This window comes from Lathyrus oleraceus, chromosome 6 (genome assembly GCF_024323335.1).
Source record: "Lathyrus oleraceus cultivar Zhongwan6 chromosome 6, CAAS_Psat_ZW6_1.0, whole genome shotgun sequence".
Lineage (NCBI taxonomy): Eukaryota > Viridiplantae > Streptophyta > Magnoliopsida > Fabales > Fabaceae > Lathyrus > Lathyrus oleraceus.
The window spans coordinates 140,536,205-140,554,282 of record NC_066584.1 but is presented as its reverse complement, the minus strand read 5'-3'; the positions used below and the strand labels follow the sequence as shown (position 1 = coordinate 140,554,282).

The following is an 18,078-nucleotide window of genomic DNA, read 5'->3' as shown; positions in this document are numbered from 1 at the left end:
ATATCATATTCAAATTTGTCTTCATCTATGTCTGCCTTCACTTCAAAATTATCTAGTGTAGAAATTCCAAAAAGTGTACAGGTTTCTCTATAAATTCCAAAGTTTTACTTGAGGAGATGAAAGCTCTTGAAAAGAACAAAACTTGGAGTGCTACGTCACTACCAGATGGCAAGAAGATAGTTGAATGCAAATGGGTGTTTATTGTGAAGTATAATTTAGATGGGTCAATTGAAAGGTACAAGGCTCGCTTGGTGGCTAAAGGCTTTACTTAGGCCTATGGTATAGATTACTCAGAGACATTTGCTCCTATTGTAAAATTGAACACTATCAGAATTCTTTTGTCTCTTGCTATGGATTGGCCTTTGCATCAGTTAGATGTTAAGAATGTCTTTCTTAATGGCGATCTAGAAGAAGAAGTATATATGGACATTCCTCCTGGCTTTGAAAACAAATTTGGATCAAATGTGTGCAAACTAAATAAGTCTTTGTATGGATTAAAGCAGTCCCCTAGAGTTTGGTTTGAAAAATTCACTCAGTCCATGAAGAAACAAGGGTACATCCAAGGACAGACTGACCATACCTTATTCACAAAATTCTCCCACGATGGGAAAGTTGTTGTCCTAATTGTTTATGTTGATGATATTCTCCTTACTGGAGACGATACATTGGAAATGACAAGAGTAAAAGAGAAATTGGCAGTAGACTTTGAAATCAAGGACCTGGGATTCATGAGATATTTTCTAGGTATGGAGGTTGCTCGGTCAAAAAATGGTATTGTGGTTTCACAGCATAAATACATTATAGACTTGTTGAAAGAAATAGGAATGAGTGGATGTCGTCCTGCAGATACCCCTATGGATCCTAATGCTAAACTTTGGGGAGAAGGTAATGTTTCTATTGATACTGGTTTATTTGTCACACATCCGACCTAATATTGCTTTCTCAGTTAGTATAGTGAGTCAGTTTATGCATTCTCCTTTCTAGGAAAATCTTGACGCAGTCTATAGGATACTGAGATATTTGAAGGGAAATCCTGAAAAATGATTATCTTTTAAGAAAACTAGTGAAAAAAAATGTGTCTATCTTCACCGATGCCGATTGGGCAGGTTCAGTCACAGATAGAAGATCAACCTCTGGATATTGTACCTATGTTAGGGGTAATTTTGTGACATGGAGGAGTAAGAAACAAGGAATTGTAGCAAGGAGTAGTGCAGAGGCCGAGTTTAGAACTATGTCTCAAGGTATTTGTGAAGGATTATGGATCCTTAGAGTCCTAGAAGAACTTAAGATGAAAATTGAGCTTCCATTGAAATTGTACTCTGACAGTAAAGCTACTATTAGCACATCTCATAATCCAGTTCAACATGACAGAACCAAGCATATCGAGATTGATCGACACTTCATAAAGGAGAAGTTAGATGCGGGAATCATATGTCTACCATTCGTGACTTCAAGTCAACAAACTGCGGATATCCTAACCAAAAATTTGACAAGGCCTACTTTTGAGTATTTGATAGACAAGTTGGACATGATAGATATCTATACACCAACTTGAAGGGGGTGTTGGAAAATATATTATTTCCGATTTTATTATTGTCTTTAATACTACCTTTATTTTTCTTTATTCTCCATTAAGGAGAAAATCAATTGTAATAATTTTTATCTTCACTATATAAATCAGCCTAAGACTGACGAATAAAATATTACAATTTTTATCTATTTTTTCCAATAACTTCACACACGATTATGATCATACAGACACCATAATCAAAAGAAATTGCAAATTATCAATACATAGTACATTACAGAATCCAGTACACCAGCAAATACTATTACATAATACTCTTTCATAACTCAAATTGATACAGATGCGTGTGGCTACTCTTAACTGTTATACACATTATACCGCTGCAAAGTAATCTTTGCTAAGTTTGGGGTCTGGTTTCATGGACTTCTCCCCAGGCTTCCATCCAGCAGGGCAAACTTCATCTGGGTTCTCTTGTACATACTGCAGGGCCTGCAAGACCAATGCAAAACAGAGGATCGATGAAATTATGTACTCGTTGGAATGGATATAGATGTAATAAATAAAAATGTGATATTCTAAGTAGAATGTTGTTCAATCTTCATGAAGTTCTAGTTAGTTGTATAATCAATCACCTGGAGTGTTCTCTTTGTCTCATCAACACTTCTACCAATTGCCAAGTTGTTGATGGTAGAATGTTGAATAACCCCTTCCTTATCGATAATGAACAATCCTCTCAATGCAATTCCCTGCATCATTGGATGTTTTTTGTTTTTTAGGTAATTATGACACAAGTTTGAAATAATGGAATCGTAGGCAATACCAAATTTTTACCACTTAATGCTAATAAGCATTGTGACCTTTGTCATACGGTGAACTGGACTTTTTTGTGGTTTTAATCGCAATGTCGCGGTTAGCAAGAGTCGCCACCGACTTTTCTTTTATCCAATAAGGAAAGGTGGAAAAGAACAGGAAAAACCTTAATTTAGATTTTGGGTTCGGGAGGTACATTATACAAAGGGAAGGTGTTAGCACCCTTTGTATCCATGGTTATCCATGGGCTCTTAATTGCTCGATCACTTATATTATTTTTGTCTAAAAAAAAGTGTTTGTGAATTGTTTAGAAAAATTGTTTTGAAAAGAGAATTTAACTTTGTAATGATTCTTGTATGAATGTATACAAAGTGATTATCTCGTTTAGTTTTGAAAATTGTTTAGAAAAATATAACTCGGTAATGATTCTAATATGAATGTATACCAAGTGGTGATTTTCTGAAGGTATTTTGAAAGGTGTGAGGTGTGAAAAAATGTTTTAGGTTGTGAGCCAGCTGTAAGACCCCAATTTTGGGCCCTAAGATCCCTCATGGCCCATATCATATCATATCATAACCTCAAGGATCATTGCATGCCTTTGCTTTCCTCTTAGTGGATAGATTGCCTTGTGGTTTGTTTCTTGATCACCAAAGCATACTTTGCATTTGTATATCTTTGCTTTCATATGTTTATTATTCAAAAAAAAAGTACAAAAATATTGTCAGTCTAACCTTGTTGCTTGCAGTTGAAGCAATCATCAGCAATTAGGTCAAAGTCAGTCAACAGTCAATCAAAGCAATGGATGGTGGCCATTCTTGCAGAATTTGGGCACCATGTTCATTAATCAAAAGTTCATACAACTTGGGACATCATTTGAAGTCAAGTTCTCAAGGAATTAGGGTTTGGAATTCATCAGAAGAAGTTCAATCAGTCCAAAACCCTAGAAAAGTCAAACTTGGTCAACTGTGGATTTAATCAAAGATTTGGTGGATAGAATTGATCTGAAGAAGTTCATTCATGCTTGTACAAGCCTCATCTATCATGTTCAACCTCATCATGGAAGAAAATCAAGTCAAATCAGAAAATTTTCCAGAAATAGCAAGTGGACCTGTAATTTCAACTGCCAAAAATGGAAACTTCTTGATCTTAAACTTACATCATGATACAAGCTCCAAATGAATTTTTGCCCAACATGAAAGTTGAAGATCTTGTTCTCCCATTTTCAAAAAGTCCAAGAACTCTCAAATCCCATGTGTGGTTGTCAAGATATGATCAAATCATTTTCACCAATTTTTGAACTTCAACTGAGCATATCTCCCAAACCATAAGGCCAAATTTGGTGGGGTTTTTTCCTACAAACCACATTTTTCATCCTCTTTCCAAAAATATAAATTTCATGACCTAAAACCTTACCATTCAAAATGGCATTTTTGGACCTATTCCTTTAAAAATCAAAGTTTGACTCACAGTTGACTTTTTGACTTATGGACTTTTTCTCATTTTTGCCAATTGGGAGGTGTTTCATATATCATTTGTGACTTGTTCCAATCCTTAAACCATCATCATATCACCATTTTCCTACCATTTTGAATCAAAATGCAAATTTGGCATTTGTTGCAAAAAGGAAGTACACAAACAAAACACATACAACAATTCTGCAGCAGACCAAAAGCAGCAATTGGCATGGTCATTTGCAGCATGCTCAGGCCCAAATTTGTGCAGACAAACACACCTCCTTTTCACTTGTTCCTTAATTAGCAAAAATGCAAATCACTCCACCAAGACTAAACCAGTTTAGCATTTGATTAGTAGAGATAAAACAGACATATATAAAGTGATTTTCTGCCAGATTAAACCCTAGAGACAAGCAGCCACCGACCAAAAACATTCATTCTCCTTTCATCTTGCATTTTTGCACAAAGGGAATTCTGAGCAAAACATCAAAAACCCTTGAACCACCTTCATTATTTCTTCATCTGGACTCCATTTGAAAGTGATTTGCTGCATCAAACATCCTCTGCACAGCTTTCATCATGGTCTGTTTTCAAAGAAATCCTTCAATGGCAGCTCGAGTTATGGTTGTTTCCAAGCACTACTGAGCCAAGGTTCTTCAAGCTTCCATCATTATCAACCATTGTGCTCACCTGTTTTTGCTTACGACCACTCAAAGACCACTGCATCCCCATTTCTTCAAAAATAAGTAAGTTTTTCGACCTCCTTCTTTTACCATGCCATGATGTGCTTTGAATAGTTTGTTTGATGTTGATTCTAATGAGTGTTCATTTGCTTGAAATGGTTGGTTATGCTGAGAGAAATATGAGTTTTCATTTTTATGCTTGAATGTATTTTTCTTTCGATTTGCTGTGATGCTGCGTTTTTCCTGAAAACCATGAATGGATTGTGTATGTGCGATGCATGAGGATTACACTACTGTACTCATATTTTAATTCTGGGCATGATGAATTTTCGAGCTTATGGTGATGATGAGTCTATGCTTGCTGTTCAAACCTATGCTGCCCAGAATTTCCAGGATTACTGTTTGTTTGGTTGTTGGTCAAAGTTTGCTTGATGTTCCATTGGCCATGTTGTTCATTATGTCTGTCTGAAATTGCCTGTGTGAATGTTGAGCATTGATGTTGAGTTGCTGCTGTTATGCTTAAACCCTTAGGCTGCCTAGAAATCTTATGTTTGTTTTGGTTTTATTGTGTATGACATGTTTGCATTGAAGAACATTACCACTGCCATGCTGCTTGCTTGATGCTTATTTTTTTGAATGAGTTCATAATGATGGAAGTTGCTATTGACTGCTTGCTAAATCCATGCTGATGTATGTTTGTGCTAAGTCATTTTGATGATTAGTTGATGTCAGTATTGCATGAGTATTGAGGCTGGTTAGGTTCATTTTGTTCATGGTTGATAAATGTTGCTGAATGATTTTGCCATACCATTACTATGCTGTTGTCTGTTTTGTTTGGATGCTAATGAACACATCATACCATGCTGCTAAAGTCCTGCTGCAGTTTTGATAAATATTGAATGATGCTTAACCATGCTGTTAATACCCTGCTGTCATCGCAGCCTTGAACATGCTCAGAAATCCATATTGATTCATATTCTGTTTGTGTTAGTATGCCAGCTGAATACTGTTACCTTACTTTTGAAATGTTGGTCGAATGATGATGATTGATGAACATTTATTTGCCCTGCTGTTGTTTGTGTTGGAAGCATGAGAATACATGATACATGTTGTCGCTGCACATGCCCTGCAGCTGTTGAAACCTTAACCATTTCCCAATGCCATATTGTTTGTGTGGTTTGGTCGAGTCATTTTGTTTTGATGATTGGTGACAACATGAATATGTGCCTGCTGCTGTTATGATGATGCTGTTGTGGCTGGTCGATTTTTGTGTTGCTGTTGAGTACAACTGCTATGCTGTTATGTGCTATTGTTTTGATGAACATGATGATGATGAATATGTCAATGCTGGCTGTTTCGAAACTACCCTGTCCAGGATTTTTCTCATGTTTATGTGTGGTATGCTGACTGATTACTTGCTGCTACACATTGCCAAATTCGATGCTTACAATGCTGAAACCATGTTGCTGCTTGTTTGAAACTCTAGGAACATGTCCAGAAATCCACCTTGATTCATATTATGTTTGCTTGTGTTGAATGCTGTTTGTTTATTTCATTTGGTTACATGTTGATGATTACACGATGCCATGCTGTTGCCTTGCTGCTGTTTGAAACCTCATGACCATGTGAAGCATTTTGTATGCTGTTGTTTGGTTGCAGTATGAGTATTCCCAATGCCATGTTATTGTGTGATGTTGCTTGAAGTTCGTTTTTATGATGATGAACTCATACCTTTCCCATATTGTCTTGTTGGTTGCTGTTGTTCTATGCTGCATGAATACCACATTTGTGTTACCATGTTGGTCTGTGTGATTTTGCTTGAGGTTTGTTGGCCATGATAATCAATTGAAGATGAGCATTTTGAGCTGCCCTGCTGTATGTTAAACCCTAGGGTTTCTAAAAATCAGAAAATATGAAGTTTCTTTGGTGTTTACTGTTCCATTGGCCGTTGGCCAATGAGAACATTCCGTTTCCATGCATCAAAACGCACAGTTTGGTTTAATGAGGTCCAGAATTACACTTGTGCCACTGCTTTGACTTTGCTTTGACCACTTTGCCATGCCATTTGTTCATATTGCATCCAACTATTTCCTCCATTTCTACAATTTATTTCTCATTCAATTTTCACTCAAAAATTATGAAATTTTTTGCATGATGATCACAAAGATGTCTACTATTTTATGGTGAATTTTAATTAATTTTTCATGTTCTGGATTTTAAATGATAAATGATTTCCCAACATGTATGCCAAAATGATACATTGTGCCATTTCAATTATGAAATTGTCATATTGCATCCATTGAGCTTGAAATTTTTTGTGGTGAAACTAGACACCTTGACCTTCATTTCCATATAAAGTTTGTGGATTTCTCATTTGTGGTTTGATAGATATGAATTTTTGAGCTAGGGTGTGACAATTTGTGTCACACCAATGATATGCAAATGTATGATTTTTGTTCACATGCTTCCTCCTATCCAATTGACTCCAAATTTTGCATGAATGACCTATCACATGTCTAGTTTGTGTATGAATTTTCTTGGATTTAATCATGCTGTTTTCCATTTGATTGTGAATTTTCTTCCATACTTGGTCATTTGTTGACTTTTTGTGTTATGCCTTGCCAAATCCTTTGTGAAATTCTCATATCTTATTGTATGACCATGAAATTTCATATGTGATAACTAGACATCTCAAGCTTTGCAATGGTGTTAATCTCACTCATTTATCTTCTGTTTTCAAATTGATATGATTTTTTGAAGTTGACCCATGCTTGTTGACTTTCATCATGCTTACTTGAATTTGATTTGACTTCATGATTTTATTTGACTACCTTCCTCTCATCCAAATGCCATGAAATTTGACATGTATACCATGTTAGATGTTAGGATTGAGTGTGATTTATTTCATAATTTTTGAGATTGTTTGAGTTGACTTTTGAATGAAGTCTTTGCTGTTGACTTTTGTATGCCTCCTTTGCTATGCTTTGCATTCTTTGGCTTATGAAATGACCTTGATGCATGATATAAGTTTGAATCCAATTGTGTTTGATTCTTACATGATTGAATTTGACTTTGATTGAATATTGCTTGCTGCCTTGACCTTTTTCTTTCATCTTTGACCCTAGGCTAGTCCTAGTGGTCTTGTAAGCTTACAATTGAGCTGTTTGTTTCAGGTTGAGCACCAATGCCCCAAAGACCTTTCAATTTTGATTGAGTTGGTTTGTTTATCATGTGCTAACACTTTGTTTTGTAGGTGACTCATATGCTTGAGTCTTTGTGCCTTGCACAATTGGTCCCTCTGTGGTTGACTTTTGGTTCATTTCTCTTTGTTTTAATTGTTGAACTGTTTACTAATTGGTTTGACTTTTTCAGGTACTTTAGTTGCCTAAGTTCTTTGAACTTGCTTGCTTGCTTTGCTTTTTAGCATTTGCTTTGAGGTATAATTACTTCTTCTTCATGTAGTCTGGAGACCCGGTCTGTTATTTGACCGGGCAAACTGTCTGAAGTCCTCCTTAAGAGGCAATGCCTGTGTGTGTTTATATTTGTCCCAAGCAGGAAAAGTCCTTCAAGTAAGGCAATTGGTGGAAGGTAGGGATAAGCAATCTATCCCCCACTATTCAGTGTGTCCTCTCTTTGCTCCCAGTACCTGGTTGAAGCAATGAGATAAATACCCAAGATCTAATCGAGTCAATAATGTGGAGAGAGTTCCTACTTTCTGAGCTCCCACACTTTCTTTGATGCTCTCTCTGATTTGAGATAGAAGCAATGAGGCACACCCCTCATATCCTATTCATCTGCTTCACCTGAGCCCCTCAATGGCCAGGTTAAGAGCGACCTTCACCCATTACAGTGGACTTTCAAAGTCAAACCCTCTTGTGTGAGCCCCCATTGTTTGGCTATAGAGTGTGCTGTTTGATATTCATTGATTGTTTGATTGTCATATGCACTTGCTTGCCTGTATGCTATGCATCTATCATCATCAATTGCCATTAGTGCATGATCATCTCATTTGTTTTGTGATGTTATCATTGTTGTTTACCCATTGAGGACAATTGTAAGTCCATTTCTTTGGCCCTTGCTCCTGTGATATGGAAGGATAGAGTGTAAGACCTCATTGGTCACTCATATCTTCTGTTGCTTTGTTTGTTTGTTTGTGAGGATACAGTTATAAGTCCCTGTAAGTTGGCATCTGTTATCCTGTGATCATAGTTTGATCTGTTTGATTTGTATGTGAGGTTGCAGTTATAAGTCCCTGTAAGTTGGCATCTGCTTCCCTGTGATCATAGTTTGTTCATCTGCTTGTATGAGAGGTTGCAATTATAAGTCCCTGTAAGTTGGCATCTGCTTCCCTGTGATCATAGTTTGTTCATCTGCTTGTATGAGAGGTTGCAATTATAAGTCCCTGTAGGTTGGCATTTGCATTCCTGTGATCATATTGTTGCTTTTGTTCTTGTATGTGAGGATCCATTATAAGTCCCTGTGACGTGGCATTGGATTTCCTAGGAGCATACTGTGGAGTTAACCTAAGTCCAGATAATTGGCAGTTGACTTCCATATTTCATCTTTGTTCTTTTCTTTTGAGGAGATCGGTGTAAGTCCATTGAGTGGCATCTGATATCCTGTTCTGTTTTAGGAGACTGGTGTAAATCCATCTATTGGTATCCGGTATCCGCTTTTTATTTCTTTGCCTGTGGAGATTGGTGTAAGTCCATAGAGTGGCCTCTGATATCCTGTTTTGTTTTAGGAGACTGGTATAAGACCAGTGATTGGCATCCGATATCCGCTTTTGCTTGCTTTGCTTGTCTGTTATTATTAATTGCTATTCCAAAGGACACACTTGAATCATCTCCCATATGATTTCAAGAAGTGAACCGCCTGAGAAGTTTTACTATCCATCCTTCATCCATTCATCATTCATTACGTCTTAGAACCTTTTCACACTTTATCTTTTAAAACTTGACATAAGTGTTGTGCAAACATCTTCATGTTTTCAAACTAAAAACCTGGACTCAAGTCCTTGACTTTTTTCAAACTCCATTTTCATAATACTTCTCTGAATCAATCTTAATCATACTTTGACTTCATTTTCACAATCATAATCAATTAACTTCACTCATTCACTTGTTTTGGCTTTGTCCATTAATGTTTTCATACATGAGCTATAGGTTTGATTTATCTTAGTGGTTGATGTTAATCTCACCTTCTGTCTTTAGTGATTGAATTGTAAGTCTTCCTCGCCTATTATAGGGTTAACCCCTCCCTGGCAAGTTGAAGCTGTTCTCACATGGTGGACGTTGTTGTTTGTATAAGGTTGAGTTTTCTCCCGTGGATAACGTAAGACCTGGGGTTTGTGTTTAAAATTGAACCTAACCCACTTTTGGAAATCTTTTAGCCGAACTACGGCGTTCTGATCCTTACCTTTGATGGAAGGTACGTAGGCAACGGGTTCATCCGTTCGAACCCAATAACCCAATAAATAATAAACTTGTATATTCTTTTCTCACCATCCCAATCATGTTTGCACAATCTTTTTGTCGTAACAAATAATAATTTTGCATAACAAGTGTGAAAAGGGCTCCCTAGGAGTACCTAGGACGTAGTGGGTGCCTAACACCTTCCCATTGCGTAATTTACCCCTTACCCAGACTCTCTGATCTTTTTATTAGTTTTCTACGTGTAAAACTTCTTAGGCTTTTGTTCGCTTTTTAGCCAATCCTTTGGATAAATAAAAGTGCGGTGGCGACTCGAAATTTCAATGTATCTCCTAGCTTATGATTTAATCGATAGATCATATAGCGACGAATACACCGCTACAGAAAAGTGGCGACTCTGCTGGGGAAATAACTCTGAATCCCTGGTTGTATTGCCTACTTTTCACCCTTGTTGTGATATATGTTATTATTCTTTATCTGACATATTTTTGTACAATTTGGGATGAATGTATTGATTGTAATGTGTGAATTGCTTGATATACATTTGTTGTTTGCTTTGGTGATTTGTGAGATGAGTTCTATACCCGAACTCGAGTGCTCTCTAGGATAGGAGAATGGCATAGTCTTGTCGACTGGTGTGGAGTAGTCCTTAGCCAGTTGACTTGCGAGTCCATTCACTTGGTGGAGGTCATGTTGAACTAATAATGTCACACAAGTTATTTGTGGTTAGGCATTATTCTTTCAATCATGTTCCGCAGAAGCCAAGGACCTTAGTTTACCAAACCCATCCTGGCCTATTTTTAGGACCGTAGTGCGGAGGTCGTTCAGATGTCAGTTCTGATACGATTGTCACGCGATACTACACTCATAAGAGTTTCTCTTGAGAATATTCTTGGAATACGAGTATTCGTTCCTCCGATAATATTCGAAAGATGGAACGATGATTATGGGAACCTCTGATAGAACATGTCTGGCAGGTTTAAACCCTAGTACACTCCCTTTGGGTGGTTCTTAACCGAGACCCCATGCTCGTGACTCTCAACAAACCCTTGATTCGTGGTTGAGTCGTTCAAGCATTGTTAATATCAATGGATCCCGGATCAGGTGTAAAACCTAAAATCCATCAAAGCGGCTGGTTGATATTAAGAATGTTTGAACCGGTTCATGTACCGTTAATATCAATGGAACTTGGGTGTCGATAAGGTGAAAACCTAAATCCACCAAAATGGATGATTGATATTAGGGATACATAGAGCTTTCCCACGACCTTTGTTTGGTGTGCTTTGCTTGATCCTTGAGTGTGTTTGTTGCATTCATGCATTCACGCATTCATCTGCATTCATGTCATCAAAAAAGAGAAAATTTTCAAGGAACTTAAAGGGTTATTTGCAAAATTTTCAGACATGGAAAGACCAAAAAGGCATACAAAGAAGTACAGCTTCAAGCAGCCCGATGTAAAAGAGTTAAGGAATCTGACATCGTATGTATTAGATCCCTTGGGTTTCAAGGCTCGCTATGGGAAGCTTCTGCCGCTGTTGACTACTCAAGTGGATGAGGGATTGATGAGCACTCTTGCTCAGTTCTATGATCCGCTCTATCATTGCTTCTTATTTCCGGACTTCCAGTTATTGCCGACTTTGGAAGAATACTCTCACCTTATTGGGATTCCTATTCTGGATCAAGTGCCGTTCAGTAGCTTAGAGAGTATTCCATCTGCTCGAGAGATTTCCAGCCTGTTGCATATAGATGAAGATCTGATTAGAGCTAATCTGACTACCAAAGGCGGAATTCAGGGTTTTCCTTCCGAGTTCCTCATTGCCCAAGCTACCTTTTATGGGAAGGCCATGAGTGAGGATGCCTTTGAGGCTCTATTTGTGTTGCTCATCTATGGATTGGTGCTATTCCCCAACTTTGACAAGTTCGTCGACATGAATGCCATTAGGATCTTTTCAGTTCTTAATCCGGTTCCGACCTTGTTGGGTGATGCGTATGTCTCCATGCATCTGAGGAATATGAAGAATGGAGGAGTCATTGTCTGCTGTTTACCCCTGCTGTACAAGTGGTTTATTTCGCACTTGCCGCAGACGGTTGCTTTCAAGGAGAACAAGGGATGTCTACGGTGGTCTCAGAGACTCATGTCTCTCACCAATGATGATATCACCTGGTATGATCGCGTGTATGATACCGTCCAGATCATCAATTCTTGTGGTGAATTCCCCAATGTGCCTCTTCTTGGTACATGTGGTGGGATTACCTACAACCCTACGCTTGCACGTCGTCAGCTTGGGTTCCCCCTAAAGGATAAACCCCATAACATTCTGTTAGAAGGTGTATTCTTTCAGGAGGGTAAAGATCCCCAAGGCCTGAAAGCCAGATTTGTCCGCGCTTGGCGCAATATCCGCATAAAGAGTAGGAATGAGTTGGGTCCAAAGAATTGCATTGCTTTGGAGCCATACACCTCTTGGGTCAGACAGAGGGCTGCTACCTACCTAATGCCGTACGATCATCCGAGACCTACACTGTTGGATGTGGCTGGGCCTTCAACCCTCCCTACCCAACGTGTAGAAGAGTTGAGAGAAGAAGACCTTTCGCGCGCCTGGATCCGCGAGAGAGAGGAATTGCTGCAGCAGCTCAAGGAGAAAGATGATATGATTGAATTTCTCGAGCACCGAGTGATCGATGATCCGAACGACACTTGGACTTCTCTGCTTCCTCAGTCATCCAAATTCTGGAAAAGGAAGTATGATCAACTTGCAAAGGAGAAAGCTGATATGGAGGCCGCCTATGAGAGAGAGATCAAGAAGTTGTACACTTCTCGTCTTCCAGCATCCCGAGCTAATAGGGATCCATAGGATGTCATTTACCTTTCCTCTTTGTAATATTTAAAAAAATGCTGTATTTCTTTGTCTTAATATTTTGAATGAAATATTTTCCATGAGCAATCAAAATGTTTAATATTCAAAATATTGCAAATGTACCCTGAGGGTTCCTTGAAAATCAAAGCATTTGCACAAGCATTTCATGCATCATTCTTGCATAAACAGGTACCCATTTTTCTGGTCTTCCGGTTCTAACATCTGCTCTTCATTTATTTTGAAGACAAGCTGACTCACCGGTATTATACGCGAGTCAACTCTGCAAGGATTATGGAGCAATTGGAACAAGAGAACCAGAGTTTGAGAGATGAAGTCGCCAGACTTGGCGCTCTGATGGAGCAACTTCTTGCTGCCCAGAATCAGCCTGCTCCTCAACCAGCAACTCCCGTTCAGCGGACTGTTATATCTGAGATAGCTACTTCATCAGTGCCTGTCAGTGCCCAGCAGCCTAACGCCATGCCTCCCGGTTTTCCTTGGGGGATGCCTCCCGGCTTTATGCCTGATCTGCCAGCTCCTACATTCGCTCAAATGCCGGCATCTAGCCCGGTCCCTATACCTGTACCTCCTGTCGTGCATACCATGCCGAGGGTAGACGACACCATTTATCACTCTGAAGCGTCTGAGGGCTCAGATGTACACGAAAAGATGGATGCAATGAACGATCAATTCCTCGAGCTGAGAAAGGAATTGAGAACTCTTAGAGGCAAAGATCTCTTCGGCAAGTCAGCAGCCGAACTTTGTCTAGTTCCCGGTGTGAAAATACCAGTTAAGTTCAAAGTCCCAGACTTTGAGAAGTATAAAGGGAACACTTGTCCTTTGGCACACTTAGTCATGTATGCCAGAAAGATGTCCACGCAGACCGACAACGATCAACTCTTGATCCACTACTTTCAAGACAGCTTGTCTGGTGCTGCTCTCCGTTGGTACATGAGTCTGGACAGTGCCAACATCCGCTCTTTCAATGATCTTGGCGAAGCTTTCGTCAAGCAATACAAATACAATGTTGACATGGCGCCTGACAGAGATCAACTCAGGTCTATGTCACAAAAGGACAAAGAGTCGTTCAAGGAGTACGCCCAGAGATGGCGTGAGCTGGCAGCTCAAATCACTCCACCATTAGAAGAGAAAGAGATGACCAAGATCTTTCTGAAGACTCTTGGATCATTTTATTATGAGAGAATGGTGGCCAGCGCTCCCTCTGATTTCACCGAGATGGTGAACATGGGGATGCGTCTTGAAGAAGGTGTCCGTGAAGGACGATTGGCAAAAGATGATAGCTCTTCCTCTAAGCGATATGGAGCGTTTAAGAGGAAAGAAGGTGAAGCTCATGCTGTGCAGTCTCAGCCAAAACATAGAAGACCCTCTGCTCAGAGGAAGCCTGCACGTCATTCCAGACATCAGCACCAGGTGGCTAGTGTGGCACCTGTATTCAAGGATAATGCTCAACAGTATCAGCATCAGCAGCAATATCCACAGCCGCAATACCAGCAACAGCAGCGTCCACAGCAACAGGCTTACCAGCCTCGTGGAAGTACAACCAACCAAGCAAATGTGAACTATGATAGGAAGAAGGTCAGCTTCGACCCGATTCCGATGACATATACAGAGCTTTATCCCTCCTTGTTGGAGAGGAAGTTGGTTTCACCCAGGGATCCTCCTGCTATTCCTGCCAATCCGCAATGGTGGTACAAACCAGACCAGCATTGTGTCTACCATTCCGGTGCTCCGGGCCACAATGTTGAGAACTGTTTCCCACTGAAGAATAAGGTTCAAGACCTTATGAGGAGCGAAATTCTGAGTTTTGAAGACTCTAACCCGAATGTCACCAGAAACCCATTGCCTTCGCATGGGAAGTCTGTGAATATGATCCAGGGAGACCTTGGGAAGTACAAGGTGAAGTACATCAGTCATATCCGGCAGTCATTGGTTGGATTACATAAGATGCTGTGTCAGCACAGCTATTTGAAGCATAACCATGACCAGTGCCGCGTCTGTGCTGTTAACCGCTTGGGTTGTGATCAGGTTCGCTGTGAACTTCAGAAATTGTTGAATGAAGGTACCATTGAGATTCTCCAGAATCGCAATGTTGATATTGTTGAGCCCGAAGTGAGTGTCATCTCCCCGGTGTTCAAATTGCCCGAGCCCGTTGTTATTCGTTACAATAGCAACAAGCCTAAGGCTTCACCTTCTTTGATTATCAAACCGGCAGGCCCTGTGCCTTATTCATCCGACAAAGCCGTACCTTTCCGGTACAATCCTGTTGCTGTCCAGGATGGGGTTGAAGTACCTCTGCCGTCTACTTCTTTGACCACTATCGCTGATGTTAGTGGGTTGACCCGCAGTGGTCGTGTGTTTTCCGCACCTGCTAAAGCTCCTGCTGTTTCTTCTGAATCTGTTGAGCGTCCTGTGGGAACTGCTGTGAATGTTCAGAATCCGGCACTTGCTGTTGCCAAACCCTCCTCGTCTGTACAAAAGACTCCTGTTTCTTCAGATGGCCCGAGTGGCATTGTTGATGAAGAATCTGATGAGATGCTGAGGCTCATCAGAAAGAGTGAGTACAATATTGTAGACCAGCTTCTACACACGCCCTCCAAGATCTCCATTCTTTCTCTGTTGCTGAATTCAGAACCCCATAGGGAGTCTCTGCAGAAAGTCTTGGACCTGGCATATGTCGATCACGACGTCACCTTGGAACAATTTGATAGCATCGTTGCAAACATTACCGCTTGCAACACTCTGAGCTTTTGTGACGCTGATCTCCCTGAGGAGGGAAGAGACCACAACATGGCTTTACACATCTCAATGAATTGTAAATCTGATGCAATGTCCAATGTACTGGTGGACACTGGATCATCTCTGAATGTATTGCCAAAATCCACACTCTCTCGTCTGTCATATCAAGGTCCTCCTATGAGGCAGAGTGGGGTTGTTGTTAAAGCTTTTGATGGGTCGCGCAAGACCGTGATTGGGGAAGTTGACCTCCCAATCAAGATTGGACCAAGTGATTTCCAGATCACTTTTCAAGTAATGGATATTCACCCATCTTACAGCTGTCTCTTGGGCAGACCATGGATTCACGAGGCTGGCGCCGTGACATCCACCCTACACCAAAAGTTGAAGTTTGTCAAAAACAAGAAATTGGTTGTAGTAGGGGGAGAAAAGGCTCTCCTGGTCAGTAATTTGTCTTCTTTCTCGTATATTGATGCAGAGGATGAAGTTGGAACTCAGTTCCAAGCTTTATCTATTGATAAACCAATCGAGAAGAAGTCTCCTTCATTCACTTCCTACCGAGATGCGAAGCTGGCCATCGAATGTGGTGCAGTTGCTGGTCTAGGGAAAGTGCTTGAACTTGAAGATAATCGATCCCGGGCTGGCATTGGCTATGGTTCTGGGGCATGCAATGAGCAAGGTCTGTTCACCAGTGGAGGATTCATCCATGCTGATCAACCTGTAGAAGAGGAAGCTGCTGCTATCATTGAAGAAGAAGATGCAGAAGATTTGAACAATTTTATCATTCCTGGTGGTGTCTGCCACAATTGGGTCGCTGTGGATGTTCCTACAGTTGTCCATAGATCAGAGTAATTGTTCATTTTGTTTAAAACCCTTCTCCCATGCCAAAAGGAGAAGTGATGACATTGTTGGCAAAGCATATATACAATGATGTTTTCATTCAATTTTTGCATTGTCAAAACATTTGTTTTTCCTTTGTTTTCACTTTTTGCTTTTCTTTATGAAATCAGTGATCACAAAAAACCATAAAAACAAAATAAAAGCTGTAAAAGCAACATTTTTCATCTGCATAATGATTTGCTTGTTTAAATGCTGAAGTTTTTTTTCTTAACCAAAATCATTATGCAGGTTGATCCTAAAACCCATTGAACATAATGATCCAACGCCATCTCCCAACTTTGAATTCCCTGTATTTGAGGCAGAAGAAGATGACGTTGAAGAGATTCCTGATGAGATCACCCGTCTCCTTGAGCACGAAGAGAAGATCATTCAGCCGCATCTCGAAGACTTGGAAACAGTCAACTTGGGATCTGAAGATTGTGAGCGCCTGGTGAAGATTGGGGCACTTCTTGAAGGGTCTGTTAAGGAAGATTTGATCAGCTTGCTACGAGAATATTCAGATATCTTTGCTTGGTCCTATGAAGACATGCCGGGTTTAGATACAGATATTGTGCAACATTTCCTGCCTTTGAAGCCTGAGTGCGTGCCTGTGAAGCAGAAGCTCAGAAGAACTCATCCAGATATGGCAGTGAAGATCAAAGAGGAAGTTCAGAAGCAAATTGATGCGGGGTTTCTGGTGACTTCGACATATCCTCTATGGGTGGCCAACATTGTGCCTGTTCCTAAGAAGGACGGAAAAGTCCGTATGTGCGTTGACTACAGAGATTTGAATAAAGCTAGTCCAAAAGATGATTTTCCTCTACCACACATTGACATGTTGGTAGACAATACAGCTAAATTCAAAGTCTTTTCCTTTATGGACGGATTTTCCGGATATAATCAAATCAAGATGGCACCAGAGGATATGGAGAAGACAACATTCATCACACCTTGGGGAACATTCTGTTATCAAGTGATGCCCTTCGGTTTGAAGAACGCCGGAGCCACGTATCAACGAGCTATGACTACCTTGTTTCATGATATGATGCACAAGGAGATAGAAGTCTATGTTGATGATATGATTGCTAAGTCCCGAACGGAAGTTGAGCATATTGAACATTTGTTGAAGCTTTTTCAGCGTTTGAGGAAATTCCAGCTTCGCCTGAATCCGAACAAATGTACTTTTGGAGTCCGTTCCGGCAAGTTGTTGGGTTTTGTGGTAAGCGAAAGAGGTATTGAGGTTGATCCTGCCAAGGTCAAAGCAATACAAGAGATGCCCGCACCCAAGACTGAGAAGCAAGTCCGAGGTTTTCTTGGCCGCTTGAACTACATTTCCAGATTTATATCCCACATGACTGCCACATGTGCGCCGATATTCAAGCTCCTTCGGAAAGATCAGTCTCATGATTGGACCGAGGATTGCCAGAAAGCTTTCGACAGTATCAAGGAGTATCTGTCTGAACCTCCGATTTTGTCTCCGCCTGTGGAAGGAAGACCTTTGATTATGTACTTAACGGTTCTTGAAGACTCAATGGGTTGTGTACTCGGTCAACAAGATGAATCAGGGAAGAAGGAGTTTGCTATCTACTACCTCAGTAAGAAGTTTACTGATTGTGAGTCTCGGTACTCAATGCTTGAGAAGACGTGCTGTGCTTTAGCTTGGGCAGCTAAGCGTTTGCGCCAGTA

General features: G+C 40.2%; 1 protein-coding gene across 2 annotated transcripts in view; it reads right to left on the bottom strand.

The window, feature by feature from the left end:
• Positions 1-1,764: 1,764 nt before the first annotated feature.
• Positions 1,765-18,078, bottom strand: part of LOC127091036 (2-Cys peroxiredoxin BAS1, chloroplastic) — a 53,709-nt gene continuing 37,395 nt past the window's right edge. The window contains exons 6-7 of one of the 2 annotated variants that reach the window (XM_051029543.1): positions 2,161-2,274; positions 1,765-2,017 (exon numbers count right to left, since the gene is read on the bottom strand). In XM_051029543.1, coding sequence (XP_050885500.1) covers positions 1,901-2,017; positions 2,161-2,274 — 231 coding nt within the window. In that variant the 3' untranslated portion in view covers positions 1,765-1,900. The remainder of the gene's footprint in view (positions 2,018-2,160; positions 2,275-18,078) is intronic. The other variant, XM_051029544.1, reaches the window with a different exon arrangement.